The sequence below is a fragment of the Nycticebus coucang genome, chromosome 11 (genome assembly GCF_027406575.1).
Source record: "Nycticebus coucang isolate mNycCou1 chromosome 11, mNycCou1.pri, whole genome shotgun sequence".
NCBI lineage: Eukaryota > Metazoa > Chordata > Mammalia > Primates > Lorisidae > Nycticebus > Nycticebus coucang.
The window spans coordinates 48,980,911-49,002,396 of NC_069790.1; the positions used below are offsets into that span (position 1 = coordinate 48,980,911).

Sequence of the window (21,486 nt, forward strand, 5' to 3'; positions counted from 1 at the left end):
ACAGCAGGGAACAAAGGACCTCTCACCTTACCCCACAGCAGAGGCCACTAAATCCAGGTCCTCCTACACCAAGGAGGTCCCACCTCTGAGCCAAGCCCAATCCTGCCTGGCACAAAAGTAAACAAACATTTCCTCTGCAATCCTAAGCACATAGCTCACCCTTCCACCATCCTAGTTGCCTGAAAGACTGTCCCCCACAGAGGCTGGAGTGTTTGGCAAGTTCTCTCAGAGGCTCACAGGCATCCTGTGAGTCTCTGAGCCGCAGCACATAAAGTGGTGCTGCAGTTCTAACTTTGGTGAAGAGAGGGGCAAACTTTCCAGACTCCCTTTCCCACCAGAAAAAAACTTTTCTCCAACCTCTCGGGAATTCTCAGACAGATCTGCCTGAGGATGGTCACCTGGCAACCCTCTGAAATCATTTGGGTGGGCACTGTTCAGGCTGCCTGTGCAAGTATGACTGAAACTCTCAGCCACAGCCATCCGCTGATTCTTGTTCTCCGGGAGCCCATCTGCAGCTGCAGGTTCACCACTTGTTTGCCTTTGTTTGAGCAGCAGTGGCACTGCAACTGTACAGGGTGGATTCAGCAGGTCTGTCTCTTCCCCAACTCTCCCTGCTGGGGTCACAATTGTTTGTTTCTTTGCCCAGCATAGATCCCAGTGAAATGCCCCACTCCTTAGGATTGGGTAGAGGACAGGCTGACATCAAGACAGAGCCAAGTTGTGCTATCTCACCAAGCCAAGCCAGCCCTCAGAATCTCTGGCTATAGACTTGAAAGGGACCTTTTGTGCCTCTCCATCTAATTATTTATGGTCCTTATGAGCATTATAATGCAGACGAATATTAAAATTTCTTTAATGTTGATATTGCAGCATCACAAAGCACACAAATCATCTCATCTTTAGCAGAAACAAGACAATATTGCAATTCTGAATCCTCACTAAAATACCTGTTTGCTTCCTTCAGCATTCTCTTGGTCTCTGACATGATGGGCTGTTAAGCGTACAGATTTAAAAAATGCTGCCAAGCTGTGAAACTATTTACAATTTCCAATTCAAACAAAATTACAATGCACTGTTGTAAAAGATGACAGACTGGCATACTCAGCCCCATAAACTCTTGCCAACCAGCCTTGTGCGATAGTGGTGCCAGTTGCGGGGGGGGGGGGGAAACAATAGAACTAAATCATGACCATAGCGGCCATCAAGGTAGTCCTTATGGTTTATCAGTGTTCTGATTGTGCCATTCAATTATTTCACTGAAATGTAATTTATTCTTTGTTATTTTAAATATGTTCATTATAAAAGTAAAATAAAAATATAAAAGACAAACAAAAATATATTAATAATAGAAGAATTTGTTCTATAAAATTTGAATTCAGGGGCAGCGCCTACGGCTCAGTGAGTAGGGTACCAGCCCCATATCCGATGGTGGTGGGTGGGTTTGAACCGAGCACCGGCCAAACTTCAACAAAAAAAGCCAGGAGTTGTGGTAGGCACCTGTAGTCCCAGCTACTCAGGAGACTGAGGCAAGAGAATTGCCTGACCCAAGAGCTAGAGGTTGCTGTGAGCTGTGATGCGACAGCACTCTACCCAGGGAGACAGAGTGAGACTCTGTCCCTAACAAAAAAAAAAAAAAAAAATTGGATACAGTCAAAAGACCACACTTTTTGACCTAGAAGGCCAGGGCCACAGCCTGTCTTAAACCACTAACACACATTATATGCAGAATATGGCTGTAATCAAGTAAACTAAATCTAAATTTACCTTAAATGTTTTTGTATATTTTAAATTAAATGCCTCATTAAATTTGTTTCAAAATACATCGTGGTTTCTTTATCCCTCATGAAAATATTATCTTTCCATTCACATTTTGTACAAAATAACCTAACACTAATCTAACTAATGACAAATAAGCCTTTATCCAGAATAGCAAAATTAAACTTTGGCATCAGATTTCACAAAGGCATTAGGTTTTACTGTTGTTTATTAAGTTTACTAAAAGTTGACATAGTATTTCTATTCAAGTCTCCCTTTCAGTTTTTAATTGTATCTATTAGAATAACAAGACTGAACCTACATTAATTTATCCTATACCTAAAGCTCATCTTATCCATCAGTCTTAGCTAGAAAAGTATGAATACTTTGCATATATTTAAGAACTATCCATCTATTTATTATTTAATTTAATAAGTTCTTAAGCTTAGTTGGGTCATTCCAAATTTATTCTTTTAAGTGAGGTTTATAATGTAAATACATACAAGATCTTATGGCAGACATCCCAATTTAGACACTGTGCTCTAAAACTCACAATTCATAACAATAAAGTATCTTTATCAGGAAAAAAATGGAACTGACATGTATTTATTCTATAGGTTATTTATATATTACTTATTCAAAAAATATTTGAGGTGGATTATGGAAATATCCAGAAAAAAGATAATTTTAATTAAGAAACAAGGTGCCATGGTAGAGATAGTATTGAAACCTTAAACAAGGGTGACCAGCAAAGACCACAAGGAGACGAAAACATGACCGAACACCTGAAAAAAGTGATAGAATAAGCCATGAGGAGAAGCCATCTGGCAGCCTATACAAGAAAATGAATCCAGAAGCCAGGAGTGGGAACTCATGTGACACATTCATTAAAGGAGAAGTGAGGCTAGGAAGACTGAATGAGGAGAGGATGTCACAGAGGCAACGTCAAGGCGGATCAAGTAGGGTCTTATATAGGCATACCTTGAAGATACTGCAGATACAGTTTTAAACATCTCACTAAGTGACGATGACAATTAAATGAGTCACATGAATTTTTGGTTTCCTAGTACATACAAACGATACCATTATGTCTAAAAAAAGTACATATTTTAAATGAAAAGTAGTTTATTGCTAAAAAATCTTAATGATCACCTGAGCCTTCAGTAAGCCATAATAGCATATTCACTGCTAGAGGGTCTGGCCTTGATGCTGATGGCTACCAACTGACCACAGCAGTAGCTGCTGAAGCTTGGGATGACCAAAGCAATTTCTTAAAATAAGACAACAATGAAGTTTGACACATTGTCTTTCCCTTTCACAAGTGATTTCTCTGTAGCGTATGACACTGCTTTTGATAGTGTCAAAAGACAGAATTTCCTTCAAAATTAGAGTTAGTCCTTCTAAACCTTGCTACTGCTTTATCAATTAAGTTTATATAATATTCTAAATACTTTGTTGTCATTTCATTCAACAATGTTCACAGTATCTTCACCAAGAGTAGATTCCATCTCAAGAAACAACTTTCTCTGCTCATCCATAAGAAACAATACCTCTTCTATTCAACTTTCATCATGAGATTGCTGCAATTCAGTCACATCTTCAGGCTCCCCTTCCAAAGTCTACTAGTTCTCTTGTCATTGCTACCACATCAGTACTGACTCCCTCTCCTTAAGTCCTAAATCCCTCTAAGTCATCTGTAAGGGCTAGAATTAATTTCTTTCAAATTCTTGTCAATGTAAACATTTTGACCTCTTTTTGTTAAGGAAAAATGTTCCTAATGGCATTTAGGATCATAAATCCTTTTTAGGTTTTCAGTTCTCTTTCCCTTGACTATTATGGCAGCTATAGCCTTACAAAATGTACTTTTTAAATAATGAGACTTGAAAGTCAAAATTACTCATTGATCCATGAGCAGCAGATTAGATATTACATTAGCAGGCACGACAACATTAATTTCCTTGTACAGCTCTTGAATGACCCTGTGTATTCTTAATGAGCAGTAATATTTTGAAAGTAATCTTTTGTTCTCTTTCGATCTCAATAGTGGGCTTAAAATATTGGCCTCGTGTTAATATTGTTGTGTCTCAGCAAATAGGGAGGCCCAAAGAAAGGGAGACAGCCAAGAGCAGTCAATTTGTGAAGCAATCAGAACATACACAACATTTATCATTAAGTTTGACATCTAAATGTTGGCATGGTTCATAGTTCCCCCAAACAATTATAGTAATCACTTCGAAGACAACTGGTCACAAATCACCATAAAAAATAAAGTAACAATGAAAAGATCTGAAATTTTGTCAGCATTACCAAAATCTGACACAGAGATGTGAAGTGAGCACATCCTGTTGGAAAAATGGTGCCTGTAGCCTTGCTCAGCACAAAACTTTAATTTTTAAAACATGTAGTATCTGCTATGTACATAAAGCAAAAGTATAATAATATGACGTATGCCTGTAAATCAACTTACAAAAATTGATTTCTAGTCTAAATCAGAAGATTACAAAGACAGTATAACACTGAAATAGATAGTACAACATGCTCACAAACAACAAATTTATTTTTATTTAAAATTTGTTTCTTAATTAAAAATCCTATCACATTGTATGAATCCTAATGTAAAGTAGTATGATCATGTGGAAACACTCAAGATCTTTAGTTTAACACAATGATTACTGTCAAAAGCAAATGAATCATTAATTTTGACTCACACAAAGTCTTGGCTTTTGAAACACTGTTGAGAAACCTTTCTAATATTTCAATTCTCTAAGTGTTGATAACAACAAACCAGGAACATATTAAATATGCTTTAAATTATTTCTCCTCAAATAGTGTACACGGAGCAAGGCAACTCACAGGGAGAAAAGTTACGTTTTATTATTCCAGCATCCAAGACTCCAATCTAATAAATCAAGGGAGGCGGCAAAGCAAAGAAGCCGCCTCAGGCCCAATTTCCACTACCTGATATATTTCAGCTTTCCTTGTAAAGTTATCCAAATTAACTCATAAATATACATATACAGATCACAGATTGCAAACTATGAAGCTAATATTACATTTTGTATATTTCATTTTAACTTGTTTGCCTTTAGATGGAGATAAACTGTCCAAATCAGTATAAATGTCATTATACTCCACTGTTCCGTATGTGGCTGCCTTAAACATTTTTGTTAATTGACTATCTTCACAAAAAGGATGGTGTAAAGTGCTCTGCAGAAAAAGTCAAGCAGAATAAAAGACAAAGTTTTTTAGAATAGAATAAAAGACAAAGTTCCCAACAAGTTATAAAAGAAAAGATTGCAAAAATAACCTTCCTGACCCCAAAGTTCAAATTTTCCAGAGGTAGACAGCTAACTGTAACCAACAGATTCCCTAACCCAAGTATTCACCTAGGATTGATTTGTCTGGTCCTCTGAGTCTTAAGTTGTATTATCCCTTTGCACTTCCCACCATCCTGAATTGTAACCATGACTAATCCATATGATCTTACTGTATAATTATACAGGTACTGCAGTGTCTACCTAGTAGCTGTGAAAATGCTCACTGTTCATCCAGTACCCTTCATCAATTAATCAAAGTATAACTCTTCAATCAGTGACTGGAACAAAAACAGCTATATGTCTAAAAAGCACAATTGCTATAAGTCTATTTAATCATAAATTATACTCCTCAAATTTGTCTCAACACATTTTCTTCATCAGATTATCTTTCTCTGTTTCCTAGCAATGAAATAAATGTAGTAAGGTAAAAGTTCAGCATAATAAACATTTTTATATAACATTGAAAACTTATGCAATAAAAGAATATAACAAAAAGAGACTTAGGTATTACCATAAAGCCATGATGAATATACTACAAAAATTACTGAATAAACATTTATTATATAAAGAGCTTAAACAATCAACTGAAGCCTACTCTCATGATTCCCTCTCCTGAAAATTTCTGAAAACCCTAGTTTATGTGACATATTTTTAAGTAGTTACCATATTAGAAATTAAAACTGAGAAATTTTAGAAATACGTTACCTTATATTTTAAAAATCCCACTATATAGAATACACTTTTATTTAAATAACTATGATTTACAACAAAAAATTTAGTGAAGAGAGTACCATTATTTTACATTTTTTGGCTTTAATGACATAGAAGATAGCTAGATTCTCAACACTATTTCCATATTCTATACATAGTATTTTGAATAGAGAAATCTCTACTATTATGAGAAAAAAAGTTTAAAAAGGTAAACAACATTTTCATGCTGTTAGGAAAACAGTTTTAAACTCAGACTGCTACAAAGAATCTTCAGGAGTCCCCAAAACACTTTGAAAATGACTAATTGCTTGATCTGAAGCCAATAACCCTGGAAGGAGTACTATGGAATTAAAAATAATCATAAAGAGACAGAAACAGATACTAAAAATAGGGGAATGATTTTGCTTAGGAAAAAACAGAGGTAGGTTACCTAAATACAATTTCAGATTTTCATATAAAATATGTTAACATTTTAATGCTTTAAACACCTTGGATTATCTTTATCTGTGAGCTCTCCCTATAAAAATTTTAGCACATTTTCCAAATGTCTGATGAGCTTTAAGACTGACAAAACTCACAAATATTTACTCTTAAAATTTTACAACAGTTATCTCAGCAAAGACTTTAAGAATAGATTTTAAAATTTCTTTTATTATTAATATGTGCTGTAGGACATAATATAGTCATAAGAAATCTTACGTGCATATTCACCAACTATGGATTTATATAAAAATACCTCCTCTGCTGCTGCCTCTGAAAGCAAACCTTCCTTCTGGGCACAGGTTACATGGAAATAGGCTCGGCACATTCCTGCATCACAGCTAATACAAACTCCAGTTCTAGCAAAACGAGGGTCTTCACAAAAGCTACATTCCTACAACAAAATAACAGAAAAATTATCAGAGCAAAAATATTTCCACATTAAAGACCAAGTTTTCATACAAAGCATCCAGTAGAGATTAAAAATGTTAAAGAAATACAAATAGTGAACCAACCGTACACTAATACAAACAATAACTGCAGGCAAGTCAAGAGTTTAAATGAAAAAAAGGCATTCTCTACATGGCTCCGATAAACAAAAATTCCATTAATACAATGATGATAATAACAAGAAACAATATAATCATAATTAATATTATTTGAGGACTTACTGTGCTAAGCAGTATTCTAAGCACTTTATACATACAATGGTCCCGAATTTATGATGATTTGACTTAAGTTTTTGATTTTCCAGTGGTGTGAAAGTGATACACTTTCAGTAGAAACCATACTTCAAGTACCCATACAAGCATTGTTTTCCACTTTCAGTATAGTATCAAAAAAAATTACATGTGATATTCAAGAGTTTATTATAAAATAGGTTTTGTGTTCCATGATTTTATCCAATGTAATGTAAGTATGATGAACACATTGGCACATTAAAGGATAGGCTGAGTCATGATGTTCAGTAGGTTAAGTGTATTAAATAAATTTCAAATTAAGAAGTTTTCAACTATGATAGACTTATCAGTACAAAACCCTAATTATAAATTGAGGACCATGTGTAATTTATACCCCAATTATAAATGTGTAACTTATACACATGGTCCTCAATATATAATTGGGGTTGTGTACTGATAAGTCTACAAATTATCATAAGTAATTTATACACATGGTCCTCAATTTATAATTGGGGTTATGTACTGATAAGTCTATCATAAGTTGAAACCAATTAACACTCACAAGTACTATGCAGAAGAGGTACTATAATAATTCCCATTTTGTGGATGAGAAAAGGGAGGTGAAGATCAATTAAGAAATCTGCTAAAAATAACAAAGAAAGTAATTAGAAGTCATGCTTCAAACCAGGATGTTCTTCCTTTAAATCCCACTATTAAGCTATACTAACTCTTAAACAATATAATATTGCCTGGAAAATGAAAGACAACAAACAAGAATAAAGAGAAAATCCAACAGAAATTCTAGACACTGCAACCTAGAAATAATGCATTTTTAAAAACACTTTTAAAAGAACTAAAAAAAATTTTAGGTTAAAAAAATTTCTAAAAAAAAAATAACAAATAAAATAAAATAATTTCTTCTTTGGTGAAATCTGTAGTGACATACAATACAGCCAATTATTTATATTCTTTCTATATAGAAAAAAATGCAAAACCACAAGTATGAACTGTGGAAATTAACCAAAATCTTCTCACCAAATTTATTTTTTTATCTTTTTAACTATCTTAACAGAAGAAGAGAGAGAGGGAAAAAAAACTAGTCTCAACATATAAACTGCTCTGACAAAATAAATCTTCATAAAACAAAACCTATTAAATTATGAAAGACTGCCAGTGGACCATTGAAGAATTATTTAAATTATTTAGTTTATTCTAAGCAAATGATATATGAAGGAAATGAGAAATAAAAAAAAAAATTTAATAGACACTAAAGCTATTGTTTTAATGCTAAAACAGTTAAGAGTCGGCAGCACCAAAATGGACATCAGAAATGAATAAATCTAGCAAGAACAAGACTTTGGGTACAGATGTAAAAACAATCTCAAATCTTGACACTCTACTGCCTAGCCCACAATCTCTTTTCAGTAATAGCAGACATGTATGGTATAAAATACTGGCAAATAGCAATCTGTACATGAGATCAAGAGAGAGAAAGAAAGAGAACATGAGAATGAGACAGAGAGAAGAAGAAAGGAAGAGAGAGAAAAGAGAGAACAAGAGTAGGAGAAAAGGAGGGGAGAAGATAGAGAAATTAAATTATCTAAAGGATGTCAAACACCATGGAAAGACAGATTGTTTGGGATAATTCCCCAAGTGGGCAATCTTCATGTAATATGATAAAATTGAACAAGAAATTTCAGCATGAATACAAGAAAAAACTTCTTGACAACAGAGTCTCATTAGACTATAAAATAATATATCAAAGAAAATAACATTTTCCTCAATTGTTGAATCATTTAGAATACTAGGTAACTAGGCAACTGAGAAATGGGGAGAAGCAATTCAGATTAGAAAATGGGTAAGCAATGTGGTCCAGAAGACTGTCCCCAATATAATTCTCAACATTATATTTGATTTATGTAGATGAGCTAGACTGAGAGCATATAATTTTCAACTACTTTGGCCAGTGATATTTTGTTAAAGCAAAATAAGCACGAGAAGATCGTAGGTATGCCACAAAAAAATTTTAAAGGTAATTAGATTATTTTTAAAAGATGCTCAAAGCACAGTAAATATATATTTTTTTACTCTTTTAATTCAATCAACATAATTTAAGTATGCCACAGAAGTTTAACTATAGGTTCCAATGTGCCATGAGTTAAAAAAGGTTGAAAAACGCTGATCTAGAGGAATCACTATCTATGGCAGCTATAGCCTTATAAAATATATTTTTTTAAACAGTAAAGACCTGAAAGTCAAAATTACTCCTTGATCCATGGGCAGCATAATGGATGCTGTGTTAGAGGGCATGAAAATAACATTAATTTCCTTGTACTTTTCCATCCGAGTTCTTGTGTGACCAGGTGCACTGTAAATGAGCAGCAGTATTGAAATGAACGGCATCTTTTGTTCTAAGCGTAGGTCTCAATAGGGGCTTAAAATATTCAGTAAAAGATGCTGTAAACAGATCTGCTGTCATCCAAGCTTTGTTGCTCCATTCAGAGAGCACAGGCAGCGTAGATTTCACATAATTCCTAAAGGCCCAGGACTTTCAGAAAAACAAATGAGCACTGGCTTCAACTTAAGGTCACCGCCTACAATTGCCCCTAAAAGAAAGTCAGCCTATCCTTTGAAAGTCCTAGATAGCATCTTCTTCCAAACAGTATAAGACTGTTTTGCCTACATTGAAAATCTGTTGAGTGTAGCCACCTTCTTCTTCTATCTTAGCTGAATCTTCTAGATAACTTGCAGCTCCTTCTACATCAATACTTGCTCCTTCACCTTCTACTCTTAGGATATGGAGATGGCTTCTTTCCTTAAACCTCATGAACCAACCTCTTTTAGCTTCAGACTTTTCTTCTACAGCTGCCTCACCTCTCTCAGCCTTTACAGAATTGAATGCAAGTACGGCTTTGCTCTACAAAAGACTTCAGCTTGAGGGAATATCATAGCTGGTTTGATCTTCTATTCAGACCACTAAAACTTTCTCCATAGCAACAATGTTTCTCTTTCATATCATTCATGTGTTCAATGGTATAGCACTTCTTATTTCCTTCAAGAATTTTTCCTTTGCATTCACACATCGGCTGGTGGGCATCAAAGGCCTAGCTTTCAGCTGAGCTCATCTTTACACATGCCTTCTTCACTAAGTTTAATTATTTCTGGCTTTTGATTTTCACTTGAATACTTAGAGACCACTGTAGGGTTATCAATTGGCCTCATTTTAATATTGTTGTGTCTCAGGAAATAGGGAGCTTCAAGGAGAGGGAGAGAGATGGGAATAGTCAGTCCATGGGGAGTCAAACCATACACATTTATCAATTAAGTTTGAAGTTTTATATGGGCATAGTTCATGGTGTCCTAAAACAATTATAACACAGTAAAGATTCCCATGCTGGCACTGGAAACAATGAATCAAAAGAAAACAAAAGAAGATCCATGGATCATAGATCACGATAGCAGATACAGTAAAAAAAAAGATTTGAAATATTCCAAGCACTACCAAAATGTCACAAAGAGACACAAATTGAGCACATGCCCTTAGACTTGTTTGACTCAGGGTTGCTGTAAATCTTTAGTTTGTACAAAATGCATTATCTGTGAAGCTCAATAAAATGAAGTATATTAAAATAAGGTATGCTCATAGTTTTTAACAGTTTGGGTGTGTCAGCCTAGGATTTGAAGGAGACCTTTGGTGTTTCCCAGGAATAATGAGCAACTAGGTAAATGCAACCACAGGCGCAGACCGTGCTCATTGTTCTCTTATTTGTTAACTAGAGGTTGTGGGTGAGTTCTTCTCAGATTAGAACTCTGCAAACTTACATTTGTGAACTCTCAGACTTTGAGCATTTCTTTAACCAGACTGGGTGCAGAACTAGATTAGATCCTATTAATAAATGGACTAAGTCCAGTTAGAGGCGTCAGAGACCTTCTAAAAGGGTTTCCCTGAATCTAAAGAGTCTGGGACTTCACTTTCCAAGACACCAGTTAATTTTATGTATAAAAATCATAGGCCCAGAACCTATGTGTTTTTGAAAAAATAGATTAACCTTACTAACGACAACTTGGGAGTTACAGTGGCCACAACAAGGAAGCTTTAATCTTGATAAAGTGAGGTGCATCAGAAAACAAAGAATCAAAAATGCCTCAAAAATAATAAGACATTTTTGACTGTTATACAAAGACATCCAAAAGATTAAATAAATCAAAAATTACTTCTCTAAAAGGCTCCCTACAAAAGGCAAATGAAAAATCATAAGTGTTTCTTTTTTATTTTTATATATACATGTGTTTATTAGGTTTCCATTTATAAAAGTGTTTTTTAGCAAGTATCAGTTCAAGCATAGTAGTAAGATAAAAAAGCCCATACATTTTTTTTTTTAAGGGTCCTTACCTTCATGACTGCCTAACTTATACATGCTATAATATAAATAACTAACAGGTAAATAACTTATTGATGGCTACCCTTGTTTGTTGTTATGTGTACTTAAAATAACTTCCCAAACTGTTTTGGTAAATTATTCCTTGGTGTTTTGCTAAGTTGAATTAAATGATGAATATTCACTGAATATCTAGATAATTTCCAAATAAGATAAAATAATGAAACATTAATTGCTGAATGTAAGTATCTCTACTTCTGGCTTCTTATTACAAAGGAACTAAAGATATCTGGGTCTGTTAGTATACATGTCCCACCAGATTAAAAATTATACTATGAAGAAGCACATGCTTCTAGAAATTATGAAATGGTGTTAATCTACATAATGTTAGTATGTGACAGACAATTCATAATTGATTGCTTCCTAAGTTTCACTAAAAATTAAAATTACTAAGAATTCTAGCTAATAGGCTCGGCACCTGTGGCTCAAGTGACTAAGGCAGAGGCAGGAGAATCACTTGAGCCCAGGAGTTAGAGGTTGTTGTGAGCTGTGATGCCACATCACTCTACCCAGGGTGACAGCTTGAGGCTCTGTCTCAAAAAAAAAAAAAAAAAAAAAAAGAATTCTAGCTAATATATGATAATTAAAAGTAGAAATAATAACAGAAATAACTCTATAAGAGAAAAGCAAGGCATGTTGTAGGGAAGTAAAAACCTAAAGGTATGAGGGTTGTATTTTTGTAATGGATTATGTTATATTAAGGAAATTAATTTTTGTCCTAAACTGAAATGATTGGTTGTTCACAATGAGAAAAAGGGAAAAAAATAAGACAAAAACTGAAAGGATAGAACAAAGTCATAGAAGGTTTGTGGAAAATGAATCTTGAAAAGGAATTGTATATGTGATCAAGCTGGCCAAGATTTGAAGGCACTTTTAGTTTTTTTTATTGAGCACAACTATTAATAGAACACTGATACACTACTAGAAATTGGTCTCTTTGTTAAAACAACAATGTTTTCCTAGAGTACTGGCCTGCTTTTAATAACAAATACTAAAAGGTTTTCCTTACTTTTTCCTTTTAAGTAAACTGCCAAGAAAACAAAGATTTTATTTCTCTTATCAAAATAATTTATTATTTATTATCTTTATTTTTCACGCTGTCTTTTAACAGGTTTTTGATTACTTAAGAAAACGGAGTTCTCTCTATTAAAAGAGGTAAGATTTTCCTACAAAAACTTTCTGTATTTGCCTATGAAATCTTTTGTAACTTTTGAAAACTAAATATTGTTTCACAGGAACATAATTCTATTTAATCAAGTGTTTTAAACCTTTTGACATTTTTTACAACTTCCCAAGATAAAATTCAAAATTAAGTTATTTTGACCTTGAAACAACTTTGGGATGTCAAAGAAAACCCCTAGAATATGCTACAAAATCTGTCCTCTCTGCTTATATAGAGAGAAACAAAACTGACTTGGCTTATTTGGTATGTTAAATTTGCATGGCAAGCATCGTCAAGTAAGAAATGATGTTTAACCTTCTTTGAGTTTTTTTAATTGTTTCTAGATTTATATTTATTGTAAAATGTGTGTCCAATGAAAAGTACTTGTGCTTATAAATTTTGAGGCTACTAACACAAAAGAAGTAACTTACACTTGCAATAACGGTGAACTAGATAATTTGTGCTAATGTTCCCCAACTAGACAATCTGAATAAATTATTATTATGTTTTTAACTATACCTTAAAGGCATCAGGTAACATGACACTGTATAATCACCTGAGGACCAGGAAAGTTCAGTGTCTGGGCCTTTTCCCCCTGAGGTTAAATAGTTCTGGAGAGGGAAACTTAAGATAGTCCAATAGCAATTACTTAAACTAAAGCAAAGAGTCCTGGGTCAAGGTTGGGGAGAAGGATGACGAGGGATACTGGAAAGAGAGGTTAGAGCCCAAGGACAATATTCTTATTTATATCATCAAATTTCTAAATTTTCAGTATCAGAATTTTCCAAGATGTAACAATCTGTAAGTTCTTTCTATGTCTAAATGTTAGCGTCTCCCCAAAATTCATACATTGGAACCTAATATCCCATGTGATAATATTAAGAAATGGGGCCCTGGTGAAAATAATTAAGTCATAAGAGCTCTGACCTAGCAAAAAGATTAGTGCCCTTATGAAAGAGGTTGAAGGTAATGCCTTGTCCCTTTCTGCCACATGAGGATGTACAGGCTCCACTTTGAAGCAGAGAGCAAACCTTCACCAGACACTACATCTGCTTGCACCTGATCTTGAACTCCTCAGCCTACAGAACTGTGCATGATAAATTTCTATTGTTTAAAAGCATATGTTACAGCTCCATCCATACAAACATAAAAGAGATAAAGTCTCCATCTTTTTTAAGGCTGCATAATACTCCATGGTGTACATATACCACAATTTATTAATCCATTCATGGGTCGATGGGCACTTGGGCTTCTTCCATGACCTAGCAATTATGAATTGGGCTGCAATGAACATTCTGGTGCAAAGGTACATGCTAAATCTACTAAGTGTAGAGCATAAAAATCTTAACACAATAACTAAGAAAATGCAGTGAAGGCTATGTTAACCAGTTTGACGAAAGTATTTCAAATTGTATATAAAACCAGCACATTTTACCCCATAATTGCATTAATGTACACAGCTATGATTTAATAAAAAAAAAATTTCTACTGTTTAATAAATTATCCAGTTTATTTTGTTACAGCAGTCTGAAAGTACTAAGACATGTTCTTACTCCACTTTTAATATGTTACTGATGCTATTCAAGAGTCTACCGTCCTCATCTCCCAACAGGTATTAAAAAAAAGAGAATTATCATGTGTAATTAGCTTTAGTGTTCCCAGGATGTTTGTAGTAATTATACACCTGTTTAAGTTAATCACTTATAATTCTAAAGCTCAATGAGTAAAAACCAATTTGTAAACTATCAAGGCTGAGAACCATCTGCTGAGCAGTAGGTTATGAACTCATATAGATAAAATGAGTCCTTGAAACCTAAGTAAAATAAAGTAAAAGAACTACTATTTTTAAAAAAATAATTCTGATAAACTCCACTTCAAAAGTAAAGTCAAAAATTAAGTTTATGTAAGTGATCCAACATATTATAAACAAAGCTTTGGTCTATGTATTAGGCAGTATGAAAAGTGACAAGAAAATTAATAGTAGTACTAATTATCATTTTCTCCCATAGGTAATTCTAAATTAAGAATACATGGGAGAATTTATACATTACTGGCTTTCTGGGCAAACTACTACCAATAATGAATAATTTAGTGCTAAAGAGCATGATGACTAAATAGCATTTCTGTAGTCAACAATGATATAAATAAAAAGCCATGTAAACTAACAAATAAAATATTTTTCTTTTAGACAATCAAAAACACTTCATCTCACCTTGGCACCATATTTAGAATAGTTCATTTCTGTTAGTGTTACTGGTCGTAATTTGTCAATATCTCCAAAGGCTACTCCAGGAACATACAGGGCACAAACAATATGAACCCATCTGTAAGCAGAGAAAATATAATTTTGCTATCAAATCCTTTCATGAAATTCCCACGTTAAACAAACATACAAAACATGTGCCATCTCAAAATACTACTGTAAGAATTCTGTGATCAAATGTTAAAATCTCACACTCAGACACATAACTGAAGAATATTGAACATCTACAGAGTGATAACAAAAAAAGAGACTACAAATACTTTTCCAGCAACTTTGCCAAAACTGAGTTAACAACTATAACTGACTTTCACTTAAAATTTACTGCATGTTACTCTTATCTGTCATTCTTAAATATCTGCATAAAACTACTATTCGGATGAAACAAAACATCAGTTTCATATGCATGGAAATGTAGTCACATTCATTATTTTAAGCATTTGAAGAATTAAGGATCCTAATTTAAGAAGGGTGAAGTTACTCTTACATTAATAAGGTAAAACTGCTTTCTTTTCCAAAAGCTGATAGGTAATCTTTAAGGACACATTCTAAAACAGTTTTTGAATAAAGTTTGACTTTCTTTCCTTCCAGGTTATGTTCATTGATGTCATCTGTTCAGTGCACAACTTGCGTACCAAAATTTAGACACCCTAAATATAAATATTTTTTAAAGATTGTATGATGTTATAACAAAGAATGCTCAGTTTCAGAACACTGAAAAAGAAGGGAGGAGGGTTGTTCTAATTTCAGTTTTCTAAAAGCGCTCTAAGCCATTTTTAGTGTATTAGGCATCCTTCCTGTTTGCTTATAACCAAACAAAATGTGGGATTACTGATTTTGAAATTTAAGTAGCAGATCTATTTCATTTTTATTAAAAAGGGGATAAAAGTGAGATAGCAGATCTTGTAAATATGTTAACAAATTTGGCTTTCTCACAACTTAAAGACAGTGAATGCTACATGGTTCTGGCTTTGTGATGCATTATGTGTTTCAAAGGACTAAGACTAAGAATTATTCTTTTTTTTTTTTTTTGACTAAGAATTATTCTAAAGTGGTAGTGGGAAAATGTTCTTAAAAGTTTTTTATTGGGAAAAAAAAAAATCTAAGGTTTTAAGATTTTCTTGATAGAACATTTTAATCCACCCTCCCAAATGCACCCTGTGGAGTTCAATATAAAGATACACATCTTCAACAAGCAGCTGCTTTCTCAATTTAATTTGTGCAGTTTTTTCATGCTCCACTGATGTATTAAATGTCGCTGTACTCTGTAGGAGTTTATCTTTGATAAACCCAACAGCTGGCTGCTTGCTTCACATTGACCTTCTTGAAATGTTTTAGTATAAGTCACACAAACACTACAGATTTAAACTGCCATTTCAACGTGATTGGCACACAAGTGTATTATTTCTCCCAACCACTCATGTGAGGATACTAACTTGAGACCTTATTAAAATACACATCAAAGTCAGTGAAAATCACCATTGAGACATTTTGATCCCTTTTAATATTAATGCCAACAATAAACAGTTTTTTGCTCATTTGTTTAGCTGTACATGTTTAGAACTTTGTAATTAAGACAAATCTGAAAATTAAAAAAAAAATCTTCCTTGTTACTTCACCATCAATTTTGCTTGCAGCTATGATGACAGATGTTGATTAGGGAAAGGAGCAGAAAACAAGCATCACATAAAACCACCAAAAAACAGAGTCAGAATTGGCATTCTAGCACAAACTATTAACAGATTCTTTTAAATTCATATATTTTAAAAAAGCAGACTAAGTAGAAAAAGACTTCTCAAAAGATACTCATTTCAGAATGGAAACTATATTAATCAATAAAGCTGGATTTTGAAATGCCTTGTATCTGCAGTGCCTTTATAGGTTATCAAACAAATTCACTTCCGGGATGTTATTTTTATTCCTTCATTCAATAATCAATTACTAAGTGTCTACTGGGCACTGGGCAACACAAAGGCGGTTTGGAAGTTATAAAGATTTATGTAAAGTGCTTACAGCATAGTGGCTTGCTTGCTGTCTTCACTCAAGAAATATTAACTATAAGAAAAAAGTCTAAAAGCTTCTGGGGTGACTATTATTCTTACTTTGCATATCAAGAAATGGGTTCAGAAGGATTAAATTATTTTCTTTTTTTTTTTTTTGTAGAGACAGAGTCTCACTTTATAGCCCTCGGTAGAGTGCCGTGGCATCACACAGCTCACAGCAACCTCCAACTCCTGGGCTTCAGCGATTCTCTTGCCTCAGCCTCCCGAGTAGCTGGGACTACAGGCGCCCGCCACAACGCCCGGCTATTTTTTGGTTGCAGTTCAGCCGGGGCCGGGTTTGAACCCGCCACCCTCGGTATATGGGGCCGGTGCCCTACCAACTGAGCCACAGGCGCTGCCCTAGGATTAAATTATTTTCTAATATAATAAAGCAAGCAAGAGAAAGAACTGAAACTTAAAACATTCAGCGCTGCCTGTTACACAATAATGCTTAATTAAAAAGTTAGGGAATTTAGTTCAGAGCCACATTTCATTCACAGTAGAATGGAGGACAATCAATAAAGTACATAAAGAGCATCTCTAATATTCCCCACAATCAGGTTTACAAAAACACATAAGAAAAATTCTGTCCAAAAGATATAAAAATTTAATGATAAGAACGTACTGATGGTTTTCTGATATTAAATTACATGGTTTTCTACGCAGAACTTAACAACTCCCAAGAATAAAGGGAAAAAAACCCTAATTAAGTCCATATTTTATAAGTCAACCTCAAAACCTTTTCCATTCTTCCCACACATTACTTTCTTTTCCTCTGCCTTCCACTAGAATATGGAATACTAAAAGGCTTGTTAAATTTTCTTGGCTTTTTATGCCTTGCTTGAATCAACCTACTATCACATCATCCAAAATATACCAAGACCTGAAATTTCCACTACAGCATATACATCCGCGGTTCTCAACCTGTGGGTAGCAACCCCTTTGGGGGTAGAATGACCCTTTCACGGGGGTCGCCTAAATACATCCTGCATATCAGATATTTACATTACAATTCATAACAGTAGCAAAATTACAGTTATGAAGTAGCAATGAAAATAATTTTATGGGTGGGGGTCACAACAACATGAGGAACTGTATTAAAGGGTTTGCAGCATTAGGAAGGTTGAAAATCACTCCTATGGGTGAATGTGGACATAAACATAAATAAAGTGTTCACATGGTACATACAAAAATTTTGCCTGGAAGAAACATAATATCCACAGTAGCCAACACAAATATCACTCAGCAAATCTAAATGGGTTAAGGGGTCTCACTTTTCTTCATTTACAAGTTGCTTTGTGGATTATGGTAGCATGAAGAGACAGCTAGTTTACAATTTTTCAGTAGAACTTTTAAATTATTAAGAAGAAAAAAAATTCCCTAACAGAAAGCTTTATGTTTTCCAAAATTGCCTTACTTATTTACATAACTTATCAGCATAAATATCAACTCACAGGAATGGAAGAGTTACCAAAAATATGTATGCAGCAGCTGGTACTCCATGATTACCTTAAGTGTAGCAATACTATTAATAAGGAAGCACTAGCAATAACAGCAGCAGCAAGAGTAGGAGCAAGGATCATTTATTATGTACCAGAAACTGTACTAATTACTTTGCATGAATCACCTCACTTAATCTTTTTAACAGTACTAAGGAAACAGAGGGAAAAGAGGTTAAATAATTTGTCTATAATCACAGTAAAAAAACAGAATTCAAATACAGGCAATTTGACAGGAAAGTACACACTTTAAGCCCTATAAACTCTAGTCCAAACATAAAATAATGCCCACATCTATGTTACAGGCCACAGATCCATGTAAATATATCAATATATCTATTATATATTTTATTTTTGAATTGGGGATGAGGAAAAAAATTTTTGAGTCATTTCCTGGATATCAACACAGAGGGTTCTCCAAGATTCCAAGATAGATTCTAGGCTATCCCAGCAATCCTGTCCGTTTCTCAAGGGTCTATCCACTGATGGAGGCAAAAATGAAAAAAATAAAAATATTCTTTATTTTTGTGTTATTTAATTTAAAAGCCTATCCTTTCTTTTAGGACAAAATGTATCCTACCTTTTTATATGTTAAAATTATTATGATAACATACATAGATTGTCTATACAATATTAAACATGTTTAAAAAATAATGAAGTAGTATGTATCCTTACATTGCAAAATAAAAATTTAAGTACCCCCCGCCTTTTAAACTGGGAAAGAAAGGGAAGGAAAAGAGAGTAATCTACTGATCTATATAAAATACAAAAGGTTAAAAATTACCTTTATATTTAAGTCACAAACCAAAATGGTAAAAAACATGAAAGACGTCAACACTATTATGATGACAACTACTAAAATATGGTAACAAACAGGAGTGTGAATGTAGTGAAAAAAATATAGGTCTTTATGCCAGTTATCAATTTATTGCCTCTCAACATCAAATTCATACTTCAATATTTATTCTGCAATAATGGACAGAAATTCTTCAGTATTTCTCCTTCGCAGTCAGCATGTCAATAAGCCCAATAGCAGAGGGCACTATAAGCTCAAAGGTAGAGAGTACTGTAGGAGGTAGGGGCTTCCCAGCAGGGACAGGCAGAGCACATCCTCCTGCGCTCTGCCCCTGTCATAGGCATAGTCCCTCAGTGACCTAGAATCTCTGGTTCAACCTGGAGATCACTTTCTATGACTCTCTCAATTCTGACAACACATGCCCCAGGCTGTAAACCAGCACCCTGCTTCCCCTCTGACTCAGACAAACCAGATACTTCTCTGCCACTCAGTAGGCTACAGCCACAATTTTGCCAACAAAATCTGAACCCCAAGCTGAGGGAAGAGGTCATCCTTCCAATTTTGCCACTCCCTTAGTCCCTGGGTATCCTTAAGAGTTCTTTTCTCTCTTATGGTTACTCTTTTATCCTAGCTTAATAGTTCTTTATATTAAACTTCCCCTTTTTAAAATCATTGCATAAATTCTATCTCCTGATAAAGTCTTAAAGTCAGACAAGACCAATTTGGGCTCAAATTTGACTATTCCCTAGTTTGGGGCCTTGAACTAATTAATTATTGAAATGATCTCAGCCCTGGATACTATACCTATACCTACCTGCCTCATTATAGGGTTATTATTAATATTAAATGAGATTATGGGTGAAAAGGCAAATGCAGGTACTCAATAAATGGTTTTTCCTCCCTCCTTTCCCCATCTATAGTCTAGTAGCCATTTACTCTATGTGAAGGAGATAAAAAGAAGCAATCAAATGAAAATGTGTAATTCAGAAAACCCAAATAGAACAGGTAAGTCAAAAGCATAAACATTATAAAGTAGTACATGAACCCAACATAATTATAAAATCAACCTTCCAGCATCTGTCTCCTTGAAAATTCCATCTTGATTAGGACATAGCTCACAACTAGGAGAAACACCACATTTACAGGCATCACAAAACCAAGGTTCAGTGGAGTTTTCAGAAGCTGAACTCATAATAGAGTCACTCTCTCCATCAACTCCATAACAACCTAAAAAAAAGAAACAGTACAATTAAAGAGAGTTTATTTTTTGTAAACTCACATTTACAACTGCACAAAAAATAAAAAGAGAAAGAAATACTTTTCACCTAATGTAATATAAATAATGAAATAAATTACATTTTAAAGTAGTTTAGTTATACTGGAAAAGCATTAAAGTTGGAAAACATTTAATAATTGTTTTGTCTTAGTTTTTTAAAAATATAAAAATATGAGTTGTCATTAAAAACAAATCAGATTAATGAACTATTAGATAGTAAATATTTATACAGGTACCTTTATATCAACAAGTTCTAGAATATATAGAGGATGCCAAAAAATGCATACACATTTTAAGAAAGAAAAAAACTGTATTAAAATTATAATACTCAATATATAACAATAACAAAAGATGAATACAAGTTACATACTTTTGCCTCTGGTAATTGCAAAAGTCAAATTGTGACTTGAGCATTACAATTTTAATACAGTTTTTTTCCTTTCTTAAAATGCATATAAATTTTTTTTGCACCTTCTAGTTGTATATAATATACTAAACTCATGAAAAATAAACATACAAAGAAAAAAGCCTCTGACCTAATTTTGGAGGTGGCAGATTATAACAAGGACTCACACACCCATGAATGCAAAGCATGTATTATTAAAAGGAAAGTAATACAGAAACATACATGCACACATAACTTAAAGCTACAGAACAATTTGCCCAGGCAAGAGGACCATGACATCAGCTTAGCTCACAGCAACCTCAAACTCCTGAGTTCAAGCAATCTTCCTAGGGCAGCCTCCCAAATAGCTGGGACTACACATGGAGAAGTTTTCTTTCCTTCTTCTTTCTTTCTTTTTTTTTTTTTTATAGTAGAGATGGGGGTCTTTCTCTTGCTCAGGCTGGTCTCCAACTCCTGAGTTCAAGCAATCCTCCTACCTTGCCATCCCAGAGTACTAGAACTACAGGAGTGAGGCACCACGCCTAGGCTTAGAGTCTTCAAAAATTTAAAATTCTTCAGTCTTCTGTGAAAACTGACCCATAACCAAAATGAATGAAGTCATTCTCTTTTTCCCTCTTCCCATTGACTAAACTCAATATTCGGAGAAGATCTGGATTCATTATT

The 21,486-nt window shown here is 34.0% G+C and overlaps 1 protein-coding gene across 6 annotated transcripts in view; it reads right to left on the reverse strand.

Annotated features, from left to right (window-relative positions):
* Positions 1-21,486, reverse strand: part of PHF14 (PHD finger protein 14) — a 195,480-nt gene that overhangs the window by 128,784 nt on the left and 45,210 nt on the right. For all 6 annotated transcript variants that reach the window (XR_008383698.1, XR_008383697.1, XM_053609493.1 and 3 more), the window contains exons 5-7: positions 20,209-20,368; positions 14,757-14,868; positions 6,520-6,657 (exon numbers count right to left, since the gene is read on the reverse strand). Coding sequence is in view for 4 of the 6 variants with exons in the window: in XM_053609493.1 (XP_053465468.1) it covers positions 6,520-6,657; positions 14,757-14,868; positions 20,209-20,368 (410 nt within the window). In the remaining 2 variants the exon portion in view is untranslated. The remainder of the gene's footprint in view (positions 1-6,519; positions 6,658-14,756; positions 14,869-20,208; positions 20,369-21,486) is intronic.